We start from the raw sequence: 25,630 nt of genomic DNA, 5'->3' as shown, positions 1-25,630 counted from the left end.
TCAACATTTTCTCTTTTGGTTCTGTAAAAACGTGTTATATTTGTGTATTGTGTTTTTTTCTTTGTCTTTAAAGGACTTTCCAGTACACTATAAAGTTCAGTTCTAATGCAGAAAGCAAGCTTTCTTCCATTGAGTAGGTGCAAGTGAGGGTCTAGAGATGCCTTTTCTAGTGGTTAATTTATTTTAAAAAAAGAAGTGCTGGGGCTCTCCTCAGGAGGCAGCTTCAGCCATCCCTTTTCTACTGTTAGCGCTGCCTAACATAGAACAAACAAACCCTACAAGTGGCGAGGGGATGTGGCGTAATGACAAGAGCTGCCGTCTTCAGAGCTGAGGAATCACTTTTGAGTCTCTGCTTCATCTCAGCATCGTGTGATTCTGGGCGAATCATTTAATCTCCGTGTGCCCACCAAAAATGAATGTGTCCTTAACTGTTGCTCAAGCGCTGGTGTTGATGAATAAGTGCCGGTGCTGAGCACCAGAAACTACTGGCTCAAATTAAACACCGGCTTTTTCACTGCCCTTTGGAACAGTGAAGTCAGATTGACTGGTTCCATTCCTCGTGGTCCTCATATATTCCCTGTGAGTGCCATTTCCTAGCTCCCCTTGTGATTAGAGGTTTCTTCAGGGCCGGACTGGCCGTAGTGGGCACTGGGCATTTTCCCGGCGGGCTGCTAGGGTGGAGGCCAGTTTTGGGCCCCTGGGGGCCGTTTTTCTAACCGGGGGCTTGCAATATCGGCCCCCGGTAACAAAATCGGCAAAAACCGGCATATGCAAACAGCTCCGCCGCATCCCCTCAGCCCCCCAGGGGTGCCGGCCGAAGCAGTATGCCAGGGCCAGTTTCGGTTCCCAGTCCGGCCCTGGGCTTCTTCCACCTGTCTTGCAGTAGGGCATGTAGACATCAGCTCTTGGATGGATTCTTTGTCATCAGTGGGTCATTTGTGCATGGTTGACTAGCGGTCTCAGCAGTATTAGATACTAGATCAAGGCTTCTCCCTTGCTGTTCTCTCAGGGGTTGCCACTTCTCCCTCCCCCTCCTATTCTTACATCTGCTACTTTCTCCCTAAGTGCTTGAAAGAAGGCCTTGCACTTCCTTGTCCTTTGAGAGGGCTGTCTGTCTATCCCTGGCTGCAATAGCCTGTGTGACTGCCTCCCTGCGTCTAAGGTTGTCTCCCTGCCATGAGTCAGCCTCTGTTGAGGTGGGCTTTCTGAATGCCTCTCCTGGCAGCTGTGTACTTTTCTGTGGCTGCCAGCAAATCTTTCTACGATTTTTCACATCCTTTAACACCTGTAATGAAAAGTACATTACCAAGAGCTAACACATTATTTTATAGATCCGCCAACGCTTGTTTTGAGAGAGAAATTTAAAAAATGAATAATCGCATTCAGCTGTGAATTAAAATTGATTTACTCAAATCAATAATATCCCCATGTAAGCCTATTACGATCTAAGGCAGCATTGGTTGTCAAATCTTTTAGGCATCTTAGATTAAAACTCAGCATGCGACATTCTTAGCTGGAAGATTTGTATGTCTGAGGCCTTATGAACGCCTTTGGGGAAGAATGTAATGAAAATAAAACCAAGCGAAAATGTATTTTTTTTTCTGAGCTCACCCTAAAGAAATATGGTTTTCTTGTTCTTTCTGTGAAATATTACGTATTATTTTGAAATCAAGATTTTTAAAGTTTCTTTTCCAATCACATTATGGTAATGCTCTTGTCGTCAAGCCGGCGCAGAAGGGTGGAATAAAGGAGTAATTTAAGGTGATTGTGGGGAAAAGTTGACGCATTTACATAAAGACCTGTACTTTGAACATTAGCATGATGAGAATTTGGATGTGGAAACATTACAATCACACGGGCTTTGGAACAATTGTTAAAATAATGGCCGTCTGGATTCGCAGGGATTTGGGACCTTTATGGGACCAGCTCGTGTTACTCATTGAAAAACATTAGCAGGACATGAGGTCAGGGCTTTAAGTGGGATGAAAAAACTCGGGGGTCTCTCAAAGGGGCGTGGCCAATGTAAATTAAGGGCGTGGCTTAAAAACACCTAATAGTCTGTGATTCGCATAGTGTGCCGCCCGACTTGTATTTTGCTGTTTCTGTCATTGCATCCACATATATGATACAAGAAACATCATACCTATAAGAAGTCAGGTCTATTGGCTTTGTCAGTGGTTGTTAGTTGCATACGATAAATAGGCAGCAACTATGGCTTGTAAATAATATTGAAAAAGCTCCCACTGAAAGCTCTGGTGACAGAATATGACAATGTTGCGGCTCCTGATTTTCAAAAAGAGAAGGGAAATCCAGAGAGAAAATGACTCTCTTTAAAGGATTTCCCTTCCCCTTCAACGCGCACCTGGCATGACGTCATGCCGCAACTTCTCCACTAGTGAGAAGTGAGCAGTGTGAGCAGCGCACATCGATGTGCCTGCTGTCTCGACACGGGTCTCTATCGGGCTCTGTTTTGTGCCCAGGTACTTTTTGTCGGACTGCACTGAAGTCCGGGAAAAAACAGACCGCCTGTGCCAGGGCACAAAATAGAGACCCGTTTCGAGGCCTCCTTTAAAAAACTGCCGGTGCTCAGACCCGGAGAGACCCGGCCCACTTAAAGCCCTGCATGAGGTGAACTCAAAGGAGGCTCTAGTCGGAAGAGAGAATGCATATTAGCGTAGGGCATGTGGGCATTGGCAAATGACTAGTCTAATATGACTTGCATGGGATGGTTGAATTCAGCTCCTTGTAAGATTCCAGTGACTGGGTGGAGCATATTCAGAGTGACAGATGTCATCTAAAACAGGAATCCAAACTAATGTGAAAGAATAGTGTTTACTGAACATACCACGTCTTGTAAAACTGCGAAGAGATATTTGACGAGACTTTCAACACCTGCCCTACCCACTGAGGTGGCACTACCGCCATGGGAGAATTTTTTCATCGAGGGTTGGCGGGTTGAAGCACAATACTCCCAAACACCGAGGCTGAATGTTTTGGACAATTTTGATTGAAACAGAGGTTGGGAAGAGGTGTGGCAACATTTCAGTTTGTAAAATGAAGATTTGGCCCATGCATTGATCGGGATTGAGAGTCTGATGGAATTCAGCGAGGACTTCAAGACCTCAACAAACGAATGGACAGATCATGGCTATCGGCAGACACAAGAGGATGCAACTCTCAGGACTCCGCTGTCGTTTGTCCTTGAACTTCAGGCTGGTGGGGTCTCTCAAGCAAAGGGAATGGGAATAATTGATGTAAGCCATGTAGACATAACCGTAGGAGGCAGTATAGTGCATGACGTCCAACAATGAATCACGATACCAAATCAGGGGTATCTGTTCTAAAGGTGGATGTGCTGCTAGTCACCTACAATGAATGCAATGATCTTGCGCGCACCGTCTCTTAGGCGGGGCCTGGACATGACTGATTAAGCCAGACACCACCCGGATCCTTGCTTCTAAAATGGGCAGCATCAAATCACAAAAAATACTCAGACCAACCAATCTTGTGGTAGTAACCTCCAGTGTAAGATGTTGTGTTGGTTTTTGTCAAATGCAAATGGCAAATTCTGCACCTCCAGTACTGTCACGCAACACTGACCCCACGGACCACCCCATGCATGCAAAAACATTATCCAAGTATCCTTTTGTAGAACTCCTGAAGCCAAGACAACAGACGGGTGAGTCGCTGCGACTTGTGCCAGTGTGCATGAGCACCAGGAGGGTTCAACACAGACTGGGGCCACGTACCCCGCAGTGGCGTAACGAAACTTGAGAAGGATCCCCCGTAAGTTCAGTGGAGTGACCCCCTCCAGACTCAAACGGGAGCTCTCCTGCCAGGGCACTGTGCTGAGGTGCCCCCTAGAGCTTAGGGGGCCCCATGCACCGCAGGGGCTGCAAGGGCCTTTGTTACGCCACTGGTACCCCGTTACAAAAAGAACAAGCATTGGCATAACCAATAGGTCTCGCCTTTGGGACCTTATAAGTGTTTAGCCATGCAACAGTTGCATAACTAAATACTTATAAGGTCCCAAAAGCGAGACCTATTGGCTATGAAAGTGAGAATGATCGCGATCACCATCAAACATCAAAGCGGCCATGCGGCCGCGAAAGTGAAAGTAATCGCGGTAAAGCGCGGCGCGCGCGCCCGCGCACATGCACTGTAGCTCCAGGCTGGCCTGGTAGCACTTTTTGGAGCCCTCTCAATAAGTCTCGCCAGACCAGCGCATGCGCTGGGTCAGGCGAGACCTAAAAAGCGCTGTCTGGAAATCATGCACTGGAGCAATGTTTCATTCACCACTTCTTTTTCTGTGCATGTGGCCCCGGTCAGTTAGGCAGGAGCATTCAGGCCCCCCTTCAAGAAGATGCTTCACGGGGCCCCAGAGCGTACACTGAAAGAGAGAACTCTGCCTTAAACACAACGGTAAGCACATCTCTACTGCTTACCTTAAATGTAGGTGAAGCCCAATCCTGAGCCTAAACCGAACCAAAACGCTAGCAATAAACGTAACTCAATCCCTATTTCAATTCCCAGCCATGAACATAACCTTCAACCTGAGCGCCACCACACCCAGAGCATTGTAGAATGGGGATGTCATAATAGTGACGTCATTAATAATTAAAATATATTTTCCCAAAATGTAATGGATTTTTTCTGAATGCATATGTTTTATTTTCACTTATCCTCATTTTATTTTCAACATGATGATAATTATTCATAAAAAAACACAGGCAGAAGAGTAACAATTTAGGAATATTTTGAAAACTTGGGATATATTTCTAGGTAAAATCACGTACCTTATATAAAGTAAACAGAATTAAAAAAAAGATGTATGAAACATAAATATATTCCTTATATTTTGATAGCAGTTGTCCATAATGTTTGTAGGTTACAGAGCATACTTGTTATTCGGAAAGGAGGCAGAAATTGACATGAATTGTTCCTTCATTTTCATGGGGCAGCTCCCAGCTCCAATGAAGCCCTGCAGATGCAGCCTCCCTGCCATCTGCTTTCTGCAGGTGGCAGCCACTGAAAACTGTCCCGCATTACATAGGCAATTGGGTCTCCTTTGTCTAGTAATGGGAGGTCCTGAAGCACTTGAGATGAAATGCTGCTTGTTCAAGAGCAAATGGTGATGTGCCGGGAGAAATTGCAATGATACATCAGTGCCCCTGCTTACGCTGCCGACATCGCATTGACTTGAGTTACAGCATTTCCAGGGTTGATGCAAGCTATCAAACGTTATACATCACCCCTTGAGCATCACACACTCATAAAAACCTGAAAAAAACAGCAGAGCATTGTCAAACGTGCCCAGGCTGTGATCACATAAACTGAGAACTCACTCAGATATTCATTGAGTCCATACCTATTCATTATATTTTTGTAGTCAATATTTAGGACACAATCTTTTTGTGTAGCAATATTTTTCCTCAATATTCTGGCATACAACCATAAGGATAGAAACTCATGGGGGTGCTGTAGTGGAGGGGCTGTGAGCTGGTAGTGCAGAAGTGGTGCTAATACTCTTGCAGGGAAGTGGTGTTTGGGTGGCCAGTTACAGTGCAGTGGTTGTTGGGGTAGATGTCCTTGTGTAGTGTTCTCAATGTGTAGCTGCTACATTGCCACCAGTCCATGTGCCTTACCACAACATGTCTAGTGCACTGGACAGACACTATTTCTAATTGGTACATCCTCAAATGTTGCATCTCCCAACCCCATGCATCAGAACCCCATCTAATACTGAGCAACAGATTCCTGCGCTTCTTGTAGGTGCTTTAACCGTACGACAGAGCTAAAACTCTATCTGGCAAGACCTAACAACGACATTTCATTCGATGACTGGCGTGACTGCCAGCGTTCTCTCTAATAAGGATAGTGCCACAGACCAGCATAATAATCTCAATGAACCAATATGTAATGTAAACTGTAATGTAATGTAAACTGAACTTATATAGCGCACTGTCACCCAACGGGTATCATGGCGCTGAGAAAGTACATGTTGTTATACAGTGTGGTGTAAATATGCATTTCGTTTATGGTGACCAAGCTCCTACGTCATGCTTCTCCTACAGTAACAACCATTCTGCTTTGTTTTTGACTGGCACAGAGTCCAAGAACAGTGGACACTGATTCATGTAGTTAAACTTTCCTGGTGCAATTATTTTTGAAGAAATTTCCATTGCAAAGAAAAATATTTTGGGGTCAGTTCTCAAAGGTGTTTATTACTTCACATAGTCTATGCAAAAGTATTTGAGTATGTAAAGCATTACTGCTTCACATATTCGAGCACTCGTACATGCTTTTGTGAATTCACCCCTACTTGTTGCTTGTTTGTCAAATCATATCACTAAAAATGAGGACTAAATATAAGTAAGGAAGTATTTTTACTTTCCCATTTCATGAAATGACGTTTGAAGCAGTGAGTCGCAGATTTTCATCCAACAAGGACCTAGCGTAAGGAACGATTCCACGTATTGCAATAGTGGTTACACACTTCCTACTGTTGAGATATCGTCTGTGCATGGTATTGGGTCAGGTTTGTGCTCAGCTACAATTGTTCCTGTTATAAATTTTACAATATCGCGTAATCTTAGCGACCACTTGTGTTCACAGTGTTCCCCTGGTTGTTTTATTTTGTTTGTCCAATTTTCACCACGTAGGTATCAGAGGAAAGTCCTTGTTCAAAACTCTCTAGGGAGCCGAATTTGTGGTAATCGCCTAATGGCAGGGCTACCGAATTTGTGGTAATCGCCTAATGGCAGGGCCACCGAATTTGTGGTAGTCGCCTAATGGCAGGGCTACCGAATTTGTGGTAATCGCTTTAATGGCTGGGCCACTGAATTTGTGGTAATCGCCTAATGGCAGGGCCACTGGAATTTGTGGTAATCGCCTAATGGCTGGGCCACTGAATTTGTGGTAGTCGCCTAATGGCAGGGCCACTGAATTTGTGGTAATCGCCTAATGGCAGGGCCACTGAATTTGTGGTAATCGCCTAATGGCTGGGCCGCTGAATTTGTGGAAATCGCCTAATGGCAGGGCCACTGAATTTTTGGTAATCGCCTAATGGCAGGGCCACCGAATTTGTGTTAATCGCCTAATGGCAGGGCCACTGAATTTGTGGAAATCGCCTAATGGCAGGGCCACTGAATTTGTGGGAATCGCCTAATGGCAGGGCCACTGGAATTATGCAGCCGGCAGGACCAAATTACACAGCAAGCTTTTTTTTGTATTGGATTTTTCATCATAGACAGCAAAGCATAAACATAATGCAATAAAGTGCCATATGTAGCAAGAGAAATCACATTTGCTGTACAGTGTCAGTATCGTTAGTACAAACATTCCAACCCCAGGATTACAGGGCATACACTGTCTGATCAATCCAACCCACTAAGACACACCCAGAGCAGTCAGTGGGTAGGCCGCAAGTGGGCTCCAAATACCCTTTGGTCACGAGGGCAGTGGCATTGCCTCAGCCATCAGTTCCAGCTGTTCTTTGCCGCATACCATATCGGTAATCCACTGTTTGGTTGTGGGTACGGCTCTGTAGCCCCAGTGTTTGGCAACGCCTCGTTTTGCCAACAATAACGCCACCGCCACAAACTTGCGATGGGCCAGTTGTACATTTTTAAGTGGGCCCAGTGGGCACATCTGGGGGGTGCTGGCTCCTTTGCCATGTCTGATAGGGCTTTCAACGCCTGTGCCCAGATTTGCCAGATGGGAGCGCTCAGACAAGCTAGGTGTATAAAGTCCGCCTCCAGTGCCCCACATCGCAAACAGGCCCCCAGACCACACTTGAACAGTTTGAAAGGAGTATAATACATTTGTTGGAGATACTTAAAATTAATGATTCACAACTTCCAATTGGCTATGAGCATGCCTGTTAGTGTGGAACAGAAACCCCCGCCCTCTGGTGCCAGTGGTGTGTCAAGGATTGCGTTTCATTCTTCAAATGCCGGGTTCGAGGCTGTCAGCCTGTCTCCCTGAGCCGCACTGTACAATCTTGTAATAAGGCTCCTGTGTGTGATGCTAGCGTGTAATGTTTGGAGTTCTCCAAGTGTAGGAGGCTCTGCAGGGAAAGAGGGAGACAGCTCTCTCATGGTAGCCATGAAGTCATGAAGGTCAACAGCAGGGCCTGACGCTGCGTGTGTGAATTACACAGCAAGCTTGGCTAAATAATGCGGCAAAAAAAGTCAAATTATGTGGCCTAATGCGGCACATTTTATGATAGCATTGCTTTATTATTTGGTGTTTTTTACACATGTTAACACTCTCTGGGCAAAGATTTTACCTCATTGCTAACAGTTTACTAATCAAATGCTGTAATAAACAATTGAAAGTTGACTAGTCACACTTTGCGGAGGGCTTTTCACTGCACAGGAACAAGTGTTGCCACGTTTAAGTCACTTTTGATCCGACAGAACTGTAAACAAAGTTATTTTTTTGTAAAATCTTCAGATTATGCAGCAGATGATAGATTAAGTGGTAAATGCGGCAAATCCAGAATTATGTGGGAAACATTGTGGCCGTGGAGTTGCATAATTCCAATGGCGCAGCTTAATGGTCACAAAGTGAATAAAACGCTGTTTGCGCCAGATTTTACACTACGCTGACGCCTGGGGATGAGCCCTTTAGTTGTGCAAGCTCCTCATTTGGCTGGAGTGGGAAGGAAACTTGTATGATCAGAAGGGGCAGCCATATATCCTTATGTATCTCATGCACGTAGGCCCTGCACTTTATTTTGTTTGTTTAGAAGCTCCAGGGGAGATGTTGAAGGCCATGTTAATAAAAAATGCTGTGGTCTGCATTATTGTGAGCAGAGGAATGGAGTCTTTTTAAGTGTGCAACCGCATGCAGTTTGCAGAGTCGTTAAATGTAAATTAGAATTTTACATCGACATTGCTTCCAGAGAAACCCCATGCCTGTGAATCTGTATTGCTGCACACTGCAAGTCCTCGGAGGCGGTTCAGCGGGTCTAGGTGCTTGCATTTATTCATAGCTGATAAGGTTTTGTGAAGAATGCACATGTGCTGTAAGCCAAGAAAGACCTCAGTTGAGATTTACAGAGTTTGCCGATTGAATCAAAAGTGCACCAAAGTGGAACCGAAATAGCTGTATTTAGTGACAGTCAATAATCATGCATCCTCTATTCCTAGGGCAGTTATAGGATGTGTCTATATTTGTGAGATGGTGTTGCCTCATTTGGTCAGTAGTGCATGGTGTCTGCTGGAACACAAAAGAAAGGCACTGTGCGGTGTTTGTGGACCTGACTGTGTTCATGTTTGGTGTCGGTATTTTCCACTTATATTTCTTCCTAGATGGGTTTGGTCATGGAGCTCTGGCTCTAGAATCCTGCCTGTAAATGTTAGTTATGTCTAATGCAGTTTGGCATTGCTTTGCCCATTGCAATGTTTGCTTCCTGCTGTGATATCTCCTCTGCTCCCTTCACCATGTAAATTGCAAGGTTACCTCTCCTGGTTGCCATATTTTAGTAGGAATGTTGATTAAAAATGGCTTCAAAGAATGGACCTTTTCCTTTCTCCAGCCAGTGTGACCCTCAATAAACAAAATAATCGAGCACACATTGTTTTGTTAGTTTGCACAATTTGAACATTTCTGGTTAGAAAATAAGCAGGCCTTTTTCCCGAGCCTTATGCATCCACAATGCACTAAAAGTGACCATGTGGACACACACCAAGGCCTGTGTTGTATGAAACATTTAAAAAAACACAAAAATGTCATGCAACACATATCCTTCTGGGATTGTAACAAAACCGCTTCCTCCACATTCGACATTTTGACAGCCACCTGCTGACAGGGGAAAACTGCCACTACAACGCGGCCGTTTCCACGCATAACATTAACCACGCATGCATTACAACGCATGCGTGGTTACCACGAATAGCCTTTACCACGCATACCTTTACTACGAGATACATGGTAAAGGCATGTGTGGTAAAGGTAAGGGGGCTTGGGGGGGCTTCCCCCCAAAAAATAAAAGTAAACGGGCGAAAAAAAGGGGGGTTAGGGGGGTCTCCCCCCCCCCCCCAAAAAGACTCACCAGTTGAAGTCGAGATGTGGAGGCAATCGGTATCGTTAGAGGAACCGGAAAGACACTTCCGGTTCCTCTTTACGATGTGCGACATGACATCGGAAGTGCTTGGAGAGGAGAGCTTGGAGAGGTAAGGGGGATATTAGTATTGAAAAAAGAAAAAAAAAGGACGAGGGCGTTGTGTAGAGAAGGGGTAAAATATTAGGGTTAAAGGGAGGGGTATTTAATAAAAGGTTTTGTGGGTGGCAATCGGAGCAGTATATGGAAATGGGGAAGGGATCGAAGATAACCTTCAGCAAGAACATGCCATTAACATGCATGGTTTAACAACGAAAAACGTTGTAAAAGCATGCGTGGTAAAGGCATTTTCGTGGTAAAGATTATGCGCACTAATGGCATTCTCGTTTTAACGCATGCGTGGTAATGGCATGCATTGCAACGGAATGCGTTGTAACATCATACAACCTTGACAGGACCTATGTGTAAGAGCATGCCAGCAGTGTTCAGATAGATTCACTGGCTGATGGTGGCTCAATGCATCGAATCTGAGACTGATTGTCTGGTTCTTAGGGCTCTGAATGGCAGGGTGCACTTTCTTTTCTATCATTCTTTCTAACGCTACCAACCATCCTGCACACTTCGATTAGCAAAAGAGGACTCTCTTAATGAGCCGTATTTCTGGAAGGAGCACACCAGGGCCTGACTTATTGGTTAGGCAGCAGCGCTATGGAATAAAATCCCTGTAAATTTCAAGATACACAAACTATTTTACTTTATGGACACACCTCAAGAACAGTTCATTTACCCATTGGTCTTGCATCAGTGTACACTTTGTTTTTCGAGGTGTGCCAAGCAGCGGCGTAGGGTGGCTTGCCAGCACCCGGGGTACCATTTTAAAAGAAAGTATTGCACCCCTTAACCCATGGACCGTTAGCTCAAGAAGTGCTAACGGTCCACGGGTTAGGGTGCGCAATACTTTCTTTAAATATTTTACGCCCCTAAGTATTTTGTGGCCAGGGCAACCACGTATGTGGATCCCCCCACGCTACACCACTGGTGCCAAGAAGCCTTTGGCAGTTGTTACTTTTATAAGATAAACGTATAATAATTCAATGGCTCTATTGTGGTGATTTCACTGCATGAAAGTAATATTGTTATTGGCTATCCTGTGAGCTTAATTCTCCACAATCAGGTCATTGCTCATTGTGCATGTGTCCTGAGAACAGGTTCACATTAGACAAAATCACTCATTCTTTCTCTCCCACTTCCAGTCTTACCTGCTTCTTACCCCAGTCATCTTTGCACTTTAAAATGAAACCCTACAATATACTTTAAATACTGAAAAGCTCATTCCTCCACACATTTGTTTTCTAAAGCTACCAGTGATTTTTATTATTGTCGTTTTCCATAGATTAGATTGCATATTTTGTTTTATTGCCTGTCACATTTAAGTAGATTAGGAAACATTTCATTGGTAAAGGGAACACTACAGGTGGGATCAATTTTTACCAGAAAAGTGCCTAATTAGACCCTCTATCAGAAAGAAAGAGGATTTCATCTCTGCTGCGTCCTATCTATAATTAGTTGAGTAAAATTCCTTATGGGTTCCGTTATAACTCTGATAGATAATCCCAACTATTAATTTTCGTATGGGTTCACTTAGCAATTTTGATACAAAGTGAATCCTAAATATTATTTTTCCTTCGGATTCTATTTCAGTCCTGATATGTGGGATCTGATATTTAATCTGTGTTCCTAAAAGGGAGGGTTTCGGTTCTGTCCGCTGAAACCAAAACATATTATCCAATATTTTTAGCAAAGCTGAAAAAATAGAATGAAAGTCTTACAAAAATATATTTTATAAACTGCATAAGTGACTGCTTTCCCTCCTTCCCTTTAATTGATTAAGCCTTTGAATTTGATGTTGATTCTTAGTTTCTAAGAAGGGGTTCAGGACTCACAATAAATTGTAAAGCAGATGTGAATAATATTTTCCTTGCACCTTACTTTAATCTGGCAAAAGACAATTGCTGAACATTTCCAAAATTCGCAGCCATTTAAATCCATTTGCTGTCTAGACAGGACCATTATAGTGATTTGATCATGAGAATCCTTTTCATTCTATCAAAAGCTTTCCATCATTAAAAGTGTCCTCAAAACAAGGCCTATCCATTTTACGCAGTGGATCTGTCAATCCAACCATCCAACAAGGGAGGGGGTGAAAGTTTAAAACAAGATGAAATGAAAGGGAACCACACATACAGAAAAGTACAAAAGCCAGTTACAGGGGACCTGTCCAGTAATTGAGGGAGATGGGGATGCTCCCGTACTGACGGCATTACACATGGGAGGAATGGATCACCTATGTCAGAGGGGCATGGCAGTGATGTCCAGAGTGCCTGACCAATTCAATGCCTAGGGACATTTGTAAAAATGCAGAGACGCTAGGTTAGAATAGACACTGAGACGTAGAACTTAATGTGCCTCTGATTTCTTGATTATGTCCACAAATAAAAGAGCCAACTATATGTACGAAAGAAACACATATGTACTCAGAAATGTGCACATGTAAAGGTGAAGATTTACAATTCCCCCTTTTCACAGATGTTGAAAACCAGATTTGTCCAAATGGTACAATTATGCTTATCTGAAAGGCAGGCCCAAAACGCATTAGCACATTTTCCTGGTGGAAAACCCCCTTCCTCCTACTCCACCACAAAGTCTGGGAGCATTCTGGCAACCCTTGCAGGGCACTTATGGCAGCTCTTTGCAGGATCAGTGCCCATTACCAGGATGGGAAGGGATCAGAGAGACGTCTGTGAATGCTCACCAACTCACAGGTTTATGGATGCTCCCAAATTCACTGGGTACACCACACTTGATCTTCCCACTCCCCACCTCATGCAGGGGTCTTAACCTTTGCACAGCCTTAAACAGTCAAGACACACAATGAGGCTTGAACACATGAATGTGAATGCCAAGCAGTCCTAAATCCTGCCCTTTTGCTCTTAAACCGGATTCACACCATACATGGTTTGGAAATCAAGCCTGAAAAGGGCAGCATATAGTCCTCTCGATTATACCTTCAAGGAAAACATTAAATAAACTTAATTAAACATATTTGACAAAATGTCATAACAGTGACACCATTTTGGTGGAAGCTTCAGAAAACACAAATATCTTCTGTAAAAACTGTTTTTTTTTAACCCAAGCATTAACAAATGAATTCATTTATTTGCCCAAATGTTGTGCAATCTTAAGCTTTATTTCCCTGCAGTATTAAGAAGGTCTGTGTGTTTCACTTGTAGGAGCTGTTCAAGCATGACCAGCCTGTTCAGTAGCACCATGTCACCGGCGAAGGACGGGACCTCATCCCTGCCCAGAAGCAAAAGTTCATTCAACAAGCCTCCTCTGCGAGCCATGTATGATCTGCTCATAGCACCGATGGAAGGGGTAAGAGAGTTTCCAGGAGCAAGGTACCTTGTGAATTTATGTGGATGCAAAATGCGTTTTTTTCCAGATGAGTATTTACAGTGGCGGCTGCTACGGAAGAGAAGTGGTGAGCCGGGGGAGAAAAAAAGAAAAGATTACTGGGCGAGTATGTGGCTTAACGGGTAGGGCAGCCGATTTTAAAGTTGGGGAACCAGGTTCGAGTCGGGCGGGAGGCTCAAGCATCCTGTGATTCTGGGCAAATCACTTAATCTCCCCATTTCTAAAAATTTGTGTGTTCATCTGTAATGCAACTGGTGCTCATGTAAAGCACTCTGATACCTTCGGGTCGAGTTTGTGCTATATAAAACTGCACACACAAAAAACAAATCACTTAGCTGCCAGTCCACCGCCTCTCCTCCGTCCTATTCTGTTCCTTTCGACTCCTGGCAGCACACAGGCTCCCAGACTTCCAATCACGACGCTGCTGTCATGCTGGTAACAGCATTACCAACATGACAGCAGCATTGTGATTGGTCTGAGCGGCTTGATTTGCTGCTCAGACGATGCCTGGGACTGTTTTACATAGCCGGTTGGAGAAATGCTAAGTGCGCGTGTCGGTTTGGCCATCCTAAGGCGGCTGGCTGAACCGTCGTACGTTATAATGGTGCCCACCACTCCTCCTCCCTGCTCCGTGACGACAGCCCCACCCCGCCCTAAACTGAGTCAGTACTGAAAAATAAAATGTTAATAGCATTGTGTTATTATCATTTCCTTTTTTCCTTTTGCACTGCTCAGAGAGCAGTGGGGCGACGCTCCTCCGCCCTAACAAAGGAGCCACCGCTGAGTATTTAAGTCACAAAGTTCTTGGCTTCCGCCCAGGATCACGCGGAGTGCCAGGGAGGAGCCAGGACTTGATTCCTGACTTCTGACAGCAAACCGTGAGCTCTCGTAGAAGGTCAGTGCTGGGTCAGCACAGGTGTTGTTTTACTCTGGGTATTAGTACTCGACTTTGTGGTAGAAATAAAACTGTCTGCCTGATTCCGTGTTATTCCCTGAACACGTGTAAACTTCCGATGCTAAACGTGCACCGTGCTTAGGAGTAAAATGACTAGATTGGATCATTCCTACGCAGCCATAAAAAGAGCGCCAGCGTTAAGTGAAACCATCTGCTCCCAAATTGTTCAACGCTGCTAAAGCAAAAGAAGAAAGACAGAGGACCCGCTGTAAAACACAAATGGACTGTAGCAGAAGATTATACAACAGGATTCGTATTTAAGCGCTGACAATTGAGAGATGTGAATGTATGTCCGCTCCCGCCGATCTACCCCCCGCCAGAAGGGCCAATCCGGCCCAGGTGCCCCTGGCTTATGTATCTGCATGCAGCTTGCATATATAAAACTCCTCCCCCTCTTCAGTTGTAATTAAAGGACACTTGTAATGAGTGGCCAAATGGGCAATTACTTTAGTTATTCTCGCTTGGATTTACTCTGCCCACATGTTCGATCAGTTACTTTAGAATGGCTGAACAACATGATTGTTGTTATTTTTATATGTGCACGTAGTTATGTACATTGCTCGTAAACCTGTTCCTCGTAGGCTCTTTTCCTTGAAAGGACGGCGATCATTTAAATGTAGGTAAAGTGGGAGCTGAAACACTGAATGGGTATTTAGTGGTCAGCACGGTTTAAATGCAAGAGTTCTCCACAGGGGTGTACACAATTCAATATTTATTAAGGATTTGGAACTCCTAGGAGGTCCACATAAAAATACTTTCATATTATTACTAATAAAACATAAGCAGAGCTCTTTCCACGAATCATTATACAGTTATCAAGAAGTCTGTTTTAACAGAACTAGAATTCATTTAAATAAGAGCAGTCAAAATTATAAATTGTCCCAGTACAGGTGCTCAACAGGGGATGGAGTCATGTTTCTAGGAAGTGCGTCAGTAATACAACATATCTTCTCAAAGGTAGGGGGAGGGGCGAGGTTGTTGAAAAAGTTATACCTACAAGGCTGCAAAACATATAACAGATTAGGATTCCCCTACTTAATCTCTTGTTTTTGTGCTGAAAAATGCACCAGTTCGAAAACTATGATATGTACTTTGACAACTGAATATGTATGTGGTATTTGTGTAGTGGAAATGAGGTGACCACCTCCACTAGTCTATTACCAACTCTATTTCCAGTCATGGAGTTTTGTGTGGTACTAGCCTAATGCATTCTGGGTGTTGTAGTTTTCTTTTATTTTGATTGAGCTAATTAGACTAGCAACACGTATTCAATTTATTGTACGTGATAAGTTCAGGAGGTGAGTTCGTAATGACCAGGAGTGAGTTGGTCACCATAAATGCGGTTTTATGACACAACCACGCATGCCTAAACCACGCGTTCCTTAACAATGAAAATCTAAATCTTAATCTGGCATTTGTAAAGCGCAAACTACTCACCCCTGAGGGTCTCAAGGCACTGGGTGCCGTCGGGGAGATTAAGTGGGCTATTGCCCAGAGTCACATGGTGCTGAGCTGAGCTGCTGCCGGCACCAGGGATCGAACTGTGAGACTTGCACTCCGGAACCAGCCGCCCTGGTCGGTATGCCACACCTCTTCCTGACGGTGTTGCATGGTAACGGAATGGTTAAGACAGATTCAAAGGCAACGTGTGATTTGCCTGTCATTGTAATTGCTGTTTCCACATAAATTCCATCATTGATTATGGAAAGTGTAGTACTTCTCAGGGTCAAAGGTGGGGATGCAGTGGCTGAGTGAAAGGAGGGTTAGATCGCTTCTGAGAGACAATGTGGACTGGTAGGGATGTAGGGTATTTAAAGAGCAGCGCACACTCATTCAGAGCCAACCACAAGAACAGCGGCCATTAGTTGTGCAATCGATGCTATGCATATTCATGCACTGCTCTGCTGAAGTCACAAAAGTGCTACAACATTTCAACTTAAGACACTTTCTTCATAGATGTAAACACGATGTTGCTTATTTTTACATGGCAGAAATGGAATCAAATACAACTAACATAGCAAGTTGTCAACCCAAATAGTGACTTCCTGGAGTCAAACAGCGACACGCTGACTGACCCCTGCAGTAGACTACACTTGCAAAACTGAAATCTATGAATTGACGACTAGAACATGAACTATTCTGCATCCACAGGGCACGTTGCAGTCACTGGACTCGTTGAGAGTGGTAACAGCAGCTGTCGCTAGTTTCATTAGATTGGTTTATTTTTGCACTAATCACAAAAAGAGTGCAGGGCACCTGCTTCAGTAATGGAACCACTAGAACTGTGTAGACAGGATGTGTGCACATATGCATAAAGATTCTTAAAGTTAATCAGTTTGTGGTGATAAAGTCCCTCACGTGGAAACAATATTTCAGGTTACATTGAAATCTAATCCTGTAAATTAGAGGCCGTAAAAGTGTAATATTGTTTTTATTAATATCATTCAAGTGCATGTAAATAATCTACGTCTAACAATGTCATAGCATCACTTTCCTGTTGTCAATCAATCAATCAATCAATCAATCATTTGTAGAGCGCACTACTCACCCGCAAGGGTCTCAAGATGCTAAAGGGGGGGGGAGCTGCTATTGTTCGAACAGCCAGGTCTTGAGAAGTCTCCTGAAGGTCAGCAGGTCCTGGGTCTGTCGCAGCGGGGATGGGGAGGGTGTTCCATGTCTTTGCGGCGAGGTGGGAGAAAGATCTGCCGCCGGTGGTCGTTCGGTGGATACGTGGAACGGTGGTGAGGGCGAGGTCAGCGGAGAGAAGCTGGTGGTTGGGAGTGTAGAAGGTGAGTCGTTTGTTGAGGTATGTGGTCCGGCGTCACGGAGTGCTTTGTGAGCGTGGATGAGGAGCTTGAAGGTGATCCTCTTGTTGACGGGGTGCCAGTGCAGGTCCCTCAGGTGGGAAGTGATGTGGCTGTGGCGGGGAATGTATGCGTTGAAGTCTCTTCTGGAGTTTGGCCGTGGTTCCCACGTAGAGGGCGTTGCCGTAGTCCAGCCTGCTGGTGAAGAGGGCCTGGGTGACTGTCCTTCTGGTTCCGGTGGGGATCCATCTGTAGATCTTGCGAAGCATGCGGAGGGTGTAGAAGCAGGAGGAGGAGACGGCGTCGACTTGCTGGGTCATTGACAGTGATGAGTCCAGAATGCACCCCAGGTTTTGTGCATGGTCGGTGGGTGTCAGCGCAGCTCCCAGCGAGGCCGGCCACCAGGAGTCGTCCCAGGCGGAGGGGGTGGAGCCAAGGATGAGGACCTCCGTCTTGTCTGAGTTCAGTTTCAGGCGACTGTTCTTCATCCATTCGGCGACGGCTTTCATTCCTTCGTGGAAGTTGGTTTTGGTGCTGGTGGCGTCTTTGGTGAGGGAGAGGATCAGCTGGGTGTCGTTGGCGTATGAGATGATGTTGAGGTTGTGCGATTGGACGATGTTGGGGAGCAGTGTCATGTAGATGTTGAAAAGGGTCGGGCTGAGGGATGATCCTTGGGGTACGCCACAGGAGATCTTGGTGGGATCGAATCTGAAAGGAGGAAGGCGGACTCTCTAGGTTCTGTCGGTGAGGAAGGAGGTGATCCAGTCCAGGGCTTTGTTGCGGAGGCGTGTGCGTAGGGTGTGGTGGCAGACGGTGTCGAAGGCGGCCGAGAGGTCTAGGAGGATGAGGGCCATGGTTTTGCCTTTGTCCAGCAGGGTCCTGATGTCGTCGGTGGCGGCGATGAGGGCGGTTTCGGTGCTGTGGTTGCTGTGGAATCTGGACTGGGATGAGTCCACGGTGTTGTTCTCTTTGAGGAAGCAGGTCAGTTGTCTGTTGACGATCTTCTCGATGACTTTTGCCGGGAATGGGAGCAGGGAGATGGGCCCGATGTTCTTGAGGTCCTTTGGGTCTGCCTTGGGTTTCTTGAGTAGGGCGTTGATCTCGGTTTACAGCTTTCCGGGAAGGTGGCATCTCAAAGGAGCTGTTGAAGATCTAAATCAGGCCCTTAATCTTCTGTCTGACCACACACCTCAGCTGCTTTTGATTATTGAGCTCCGGTGAGGGGACAGACGGGCTTGATTCTCCGTGACGCAATGCCTCATGGCTATAGCATCCTCCTCCAGCACAGACGAAACAGAAGGATCCAGGATCTTCATCTACAGGTCTCCACTTTGCAGCAGTTTCTTTGCAGTATGTGTATCCCTGCTAGTGAGGTGCCATTTGTCCTTCTTTTCTATCTTTTTTCCCTCCTTATTGGCCAACCCTGTCCCACACTCACTTTTGTTATACTTTTTAAGAATTCACTGTATGAATAGTGCTTCAATCCCTTCATTGGTCATGGGCTCAGTGCACTCTGCACTGGCCACCAGACACATGCAAACGTCTTTCAAATTCACTATCATCCACATGGAATAGGATCTTCCTTTCTACAGAAACATTTTTTTGTACACATTGCCCTAGATGAAGTGATGCTGCCCATATGCAACAAGTAGAGAGCTGGAGGTCCAACCTTCTCTCTCCAGGAATCAAAGCTTAGAATTCACCCCTTGATCAGATGGGAAACCTTCATGGTCACCAAAATGCTGTGCAAAGCCCCGAAGCAACGACCAATGTAAGTGAGCTGCGTGGTGTGTCTGGATGAATGTCTGTTCCTAGAAGGAACTAACAACAAAGTCACAACACTTGTTGTATACCTTGACCACTTGGCCCTCAGACCCGATGACTGTGCATGACTATCAACGAAACACCTAAGTTCCTTGGAAGAATTTTCAAATAAAGAAACTGACAACTTATGAACAGACAGGTCTGCAGGACGCTTCCCTCTGCCTGCTGCTTGCTGCTTCATGACTGCAGTAAATCTCTGATCCTCATGCCTGTTATTTACATGCTTCTTTCATGCACACACACCACAAACATCCCATCCACTCCCTGAGAACAGTACATTGAGATCCTGCTCCACATATCTCCCAGAGCAGGCAGGCAGTAGATTACGACTCTACAAAGCAGTACAGCTTGAGCAACCTTCCTGTATTCTCCAAACAAAATGCCTGCTCACTAATAGACTGAATAAATGTCACGTACCCACGGCTACCAATATAAGAATCAGTGTCAGGATAATTAAAAAATACATTCACACAAAACATTTAAAACCTGCAGCGTTCCACTACGTGGACCCACAAGTGAAAACTGAATAAAAATCGGAATATTGAAGTGAATAAACCAGGTCCCTGTAAAATAGAAGAGGACCTGAAGCCTATCACCTGTCTTGATAAAGATGGAATTACAAGAATAACCATCGAAACGCGTCGACGCATCTAAAATAACGCAATCCAAGGGAGAACTGTGGTTGACTGCGAGTAGATATAACGGTGCATACATATCACCAACCACAGTCGTATATACAAGACCCGCAGGATGCGTAATTTATGACAAAGTGTATTGTCTTCCACATTTTTTTCTGTTATGCGGGCTCATAACAGTTTGTGAATTATATCAATGTGAAAATCTGTATAGGTTACTTTTTGTGTTTTTAAGTTTATGTAATTGCATTATTGATTTTATGAATTTCATGTATACTTTAAAAAAAATAAATGTAATGAACATTTGATACCTTTTCATATTAATGAGTGTTAGATTCTTAAGTGTGGTACCATTGTGTCATAGCATAGGGATCGTGTTTTCTTAAACACTAATAGACTGCACCATCAAACATCTTTCAAGGCTTAACACAGGCCCCGGTAGGCCCTGCCATGCAGGGGCCTCCACCCTTCAGAGTGCCCCATTCAACATAAAGCCTATTAACATACATAAGATACAGGAGTATCGCGGTTCGCTCACCACCGCAGGGTGGTCTCTTCATTTTATGTTATGCCACAGAAACACATGCCTGCTCCTCCATAACTCCAAGGGTAAGGTTGGTGCAGCGGGTGCAGTGGAACCAGACCCCACACCTCTGAGGGACCCAATGTATCCCAATTATTGCTTTTTATGACAGTCAAGTTGGTGAACAAGAGGCCTATTTTCTTGTGTGCATCAATGTTGCTGTTATCCCCTCTACACCACTGGCAATGCCCTGTCTAACTGCAATGATAATGACAGAGAGGAATGGACCCTGACACAGGGAAACACAATCTGAAAGAAAGGAACATTGGTTAGAGAACAAAGAATATCGGAAAAGCGGACACTGGGGCTAGAGGTAAGCTCAAGCCTGAAGCCTGGCTCTGGCTCAGCTTGGGGTCCTGTTGGAACCTCAAGCCCATAACAAGCTGAGCTTTCAAATTACTTCTGCCTACCACCCTCCCTCTACCAGGATGTGGCATTACGGCCAGAGCTGCAGGTTTGGAACTGTGGTACCAGGTTCAAGTCTCGGTGTGGCCTCAACTTCCTGTGATTCTGGGCTCACTTAAAAAATATATATATGTCTATAACAATTTAATGTGACCTGGTGCTCACTTAAAGCGTACCAATACCGAAGGGTCGAATTTGCACTATATAAAAACTGCCAAAGAATGCACAAAGAGATAAAAACAAACTGTTAACATAAAAACGGAAAGACAAATAGATACCTATTTAGTAGCTGATTAGTACAAAGTGAAACCAGAACATTTGGAAAAATTGTAGCTTCCCTGCTTGACTCGTGATGTTAGGCAAATATTGTATTTCACCAAAACTCCTTTTTTTCTGAATATTCGTGTATGAAAGCATTTTCCCAAACATGGGAGTTTGGAATACTAGTTGTACAAAACCTATTGTGTTTGATTTAATAGACTATAATGTTACTCTATAATTGTCTGGATCACCTAAAGGGCTTACATGACCACTGTCTTGCCTCACTTTTAATAAGTACATATCAGTGCTATAATGTGATGTATTAATGTCAAAGCTTCCACAAGTTAAAGAAATACACTTTTTTTTAATTTTGAAGAGCTGTTATCATATTTTAGGTAATGTTTGTTGTATGATATACATAGCAAAACTTTTCAGGGCTCGGACTGTGAACGGCTTGAAGAGCCGAGCTAGACCCTTGGGTTGCCTCTGGTTCAGCACCCCTATCTAATCTGTGGGCTCACCCACCTCCAACAGGGGGATTACGACAATACAACACATGCATTTAACACACATGCCTTTACCATGCGTCATTTACCACGCAATGCCTTTACAACGCAATGCATTTACCACGCATGCCTTTACAATGCAAGGTAGGTATATGGTGAGATAGGTGAAACCCATATATATTCACATGTATATAACAGGGCTAACCTATACCTCTACCCACCCCTAAACCCTAAAAGCTACCCACCCCTAAACCCTACAACTCCCTTTCCACTCTATACCTCTACCCACGCCTAAACTTAAAAATACCCTTACCACCCTATACCCCTACCAACCCCTAAACCATAAAAATACCCTTACCATTCTATACCTTTACCGACCCCTAAGCCCTAAAGCACCGTTATCACCCAATACCCCTACTCCACTAAACCCTAAAAACACCCTTACTGCCCAATTCCTCTACCCACCATTAAACCCTAAAAATACCCTTGCCACCCAATCCCCCTACCCACCCCAAACCTTAAAAATCGCTTACCATCTTTTCCCTCTTTCAACCCCTAAATCCTAAAAACACCCTTAGCATCCTATACCCATACCCACCTCAAACCCTAAAAACACCCACACCACTCAATGCCTCTACCCACACCCTAAACATACCTGTACCTTGAGTTGCAAAGACATGCATGGCAAAGGCATACATGGTAAAGGCATTGCGTTGTAAAGGCAATGCGTTGTAAAGGCATTGCGTTGTAAAGACAGTGCGTGGTAAATGGTGCATGGTAAAGGCATTGAGTGGTAGTGCCTTACTTTGTAAAGGCTGTTTCCTATAACAAGGGCGTGCAGACCATGACGGTGAGACAATGAAAGATAAACACAGACACCGGGACAAGGAAACGTATCAGTAGTAACCAAGGCAGAAAGACGCGTGCAGGGACACCGGGATAGACTACCCTAGGGTAATAAGAGATAGGCAAGAACACCTACAGCGAGATACAAAGAGGCGCAAGATTATTGAAACACGGGCATCGACACCGGTACTGAAAACGTATCAGTGAACAAAAAAACCTAGTGTACAGATAGGGTGTAGGGAAACAACAGAAGGGCAAACTAATGTACCTGCGGCCCTAACCACCTACAGGCGAAACGATTGGCAGACGCGCGTGTTTTTAAGTGCCACCTAAAACGGCAAAGAAAGATTTAATGAATGTGAGGTGATTTTTCTGAGGTCTGTTGAAGTCATGTTTACTCTATTTTGGCCTGTAGATGGAGCCAGTTATCTAAATTAACAATCTTTGTACTAATGTTCGTTGGATAAACATGGTAAACAGAAGAAAGCAGTTTATTGTTGTCTACAAAAAGGAATATGACGTGGCTTTTGGGTGTCCAGGGATCGATGCTAGAGAGTGAATGCCTCGCCCCGGTCGGGAGATTAGGTGACACGGCGGTGAGTCTAGGCATTTCAGCATTATTTGTATAAACCGAGTGTTACAACATCTGGGTACTCTGACACGAGTTAACACCCTACGTGAACACGTCAGCTCGGTGTCAGGACAGGATGCTGCGTGAACTGCTCAGCGCGGGACCATTGGACACGCATTAAATTACTAGGATTTTAGTTCGGTCAGGAAATGCTACATATGAGTCCTGACTACTCTGGAATCTATTCAAAACTTGCCTTTTTCCCCGAGTTCAAGTGCACAGACCTGCACACCCCCACAGACTTCTGTAATCTGTCCAGGTAAGGAGGAAACAGGTGCTGCGGCGCTTGAAGATCGGATTGGAGGAGACCCCCCCTAGCGATCTGTTCCTGTCAGCTCACCCTTCTTACGTTTCAATTAAACTTGCTTGAGAAATGTTCAACTGCCCTTTCGCCAATCGCCAGTCTGCAGTAAACTAAGCTTCTCGGAAACTGTATTCAGTTGCCACTTTAAATATTTTAATATATTTCCTGACTTCTTGCCACAGCGTTACACCCTCCATCATTTTGCCTCCGAGTGTATAAAGGTAGCAGGTCAACACAAGTGATGCTTCTGAGTCCAGCCATGAGTGCTGAGTGCGCCTCAGCACCTGCGCCTCAGCACCTCACACGGTCCCGTCTGTAAGCGCACCGCCCCGCCCCTGCCTTTCTGAGGCTGCGGTCATTAGGTCTCGCCTGACCGAGCGCATGCGCTGGTCTGGCGAGACTTATTGAGAGGGCTCCAAAAAGTGCTACCAGGCCAGCCTAGAGCTACAGTGCATGCGCGCGGGCGCGCGTGCCGCGCTTTACCGCAATTACTTTCACTTTCGCGGCCGCACGGCCGCTTTGATGTTTGATCGCGAGACCTTATAAGTATTTAGTTATGCAACTGTTGCATAGCTAAACACTTATAAGATCCCAAAGGCGAGACCTATTGGCTATGCCAATGCTTGTTTTTAAAGTGGTATTTGTTAACTACAACCTTTAGTGATAGACTTCTAGAGAGTTGGGTGTGTGTATGTGCGTGTGCACGCTGTGTGCGTGAGTACATGTAGTGTGTGTGTCAGAGTAGCACTTAGTGAGTACTGGTGATCATAGCATATTTTGGCTTGTAGTTAACTCAAATGTGTGTGCAGAAGGTTTCAGTGGGGAAATCTCAACCGATCATTTTTTCACGGAGTTCTCACTACTCAAAAATCCAGCCGTCATGTTTCTCAAGGATAATTTATTTTTTAAAGTCAATCAAGTGTATTTCTGTATGTCAGATGAAGAAGTCCTGCTCTGCTTTTAGGGCTGCATTATTAACTAGATCAAATAATTCCAAAGTCATCTTTCTAAAGTCATATTAGACAACATCAGTGACACAGAATTAGCTTTGTCTCTGTGATGCACGAGAAGGGAACATCTGAAAGACGAAGGATCCACGTCTTAGAATATGTGAAAATATTCTAAAATGGAATGGATGGCTTCTTACTTCAAAGACCAACAAAGTGTGGTTTACCTACCAGCTTTCACACAAGTTCCTCACACCCAACACTGTGGCATTCCTCAGGCGTCCATCATATTGCCTCTGTTATATAACATCTACCCAACCCCTTTATCGTAACTAATTAAATCATTCAGCATCAATTGTTACAGCTATGGAGAAAGACACACAAATCATTGTAAAAATGGATGGCCTGGAAGACCGCTAGAACTGACAACCTGATGACTGGCATCGCTCCAAAAACACCTAGAGGATGAGTAGGCATCCAAATCCTCAACACCGCAGAGACAGATATCATGATATGCAGTCAATGACGAAAATACCAGTCTACCGCCATGTGACCTAAGGCACTCTAGGCCCCTCCACCAACATCAAAAGAAGCCAGAACGTAGGGTAACTATTGAATCACACCTATTCTTGAAACTGCATCAACAATGTCACAAAAAGGGCCTTTTATACAATGAAAACAATGCATTGCATTTTCCCGTACCTTGGATACCAACAAAAGCTATAAGCAATCCTCACACTTGCAATCTCCAAGCTTGACTATGCCAACACTCTATACCTTGGTGCACCCAGATTCATCATACACAAAATACAACTAATCCAAAATGCTACCACAAGACTCCCTCTAGACATTCACCCAAGGGAACACATAGCTCCAGTCCCACAATCACTTCACTAGCTACTTATAGCTAGAAGGACAATTCTCGAGGCATTCTGCATTAAACACAGAGCCTCCCAATGTAGAAGACCACTATGCCTATATGTTAAGTGCAAGCAATACAAACAAAGCAGAACACTGCGCTCCAGACTTGCACCACGGATCATCATACCACCTTACCATACCAAATCGATTGGATGCACTGCTTTCTCAGTACAAGCCGCCAAACTCTGGCACTCGCTGCCAGCCAAGATTCAGAGCATTTGGAACCATATACACTACAGATGGCGGCTGGAAACATAACTACATCATCTCACAGCTCTGGGATAGAACCCTCAAAGAAAATCTCACCTTGAAGTACAATCTACAGTTTATAGTCCACAGATATTGAACAGGCCAACCATCTCACTACTGTCTATATCTAGGTAAGCTAAGAAGGGCTGATATGTTTTCCTGGGTATTATAAAGTAATGTCAATTCATATATAAACCCTTTTGGTTCACACTAATG

At 44.6% G+C, this 25,630-nt stretch overlaps 1 protein-coding gene across 3 annotated transcripts in view; it reads left to right on the top strand.

Annotated features, from left to right (window-relative positions):
• The window catches only part of TTC28 (tetratricopeptide repeat domain 28), a 1,841,724-nt gene that overhangs the window by 1,746,047 nt on the left and 70,047 nt on the right, over window positions 1-25,630 (top strand). For all 3 annotated transcript variants that reach the window (XM_085636419.1, XM_085636418.1, XM_085636420.1), the window contains one exon: window positions 13,360-13,504. In XM_085636419.1, the coding sequence (XP_085492545.1) occupies window positions 13,360-13,504 (145 nt within the window). The remainder of the gene's footprint in view (window positions 1-13,359; window positions 13,505-25,630) is intronic.

Source organism: Triturus cristatus, chromosome 11 (genome assembly GCF_964204655.1).
Source record: "Triturus cristatus chromosome 11, aTriCri1.1, whole genome shotgun sequence".
Taxonomy (NCBI): domain Eukaryota; kingdom Metazoa; phylum Chordata; class Amphibia; order Caudata; family Salamandridae; genus Triturus; species Triturus cristatus.
This window is presented reverse-complemented; position numbering and strand designations above follow the sequence as displayed.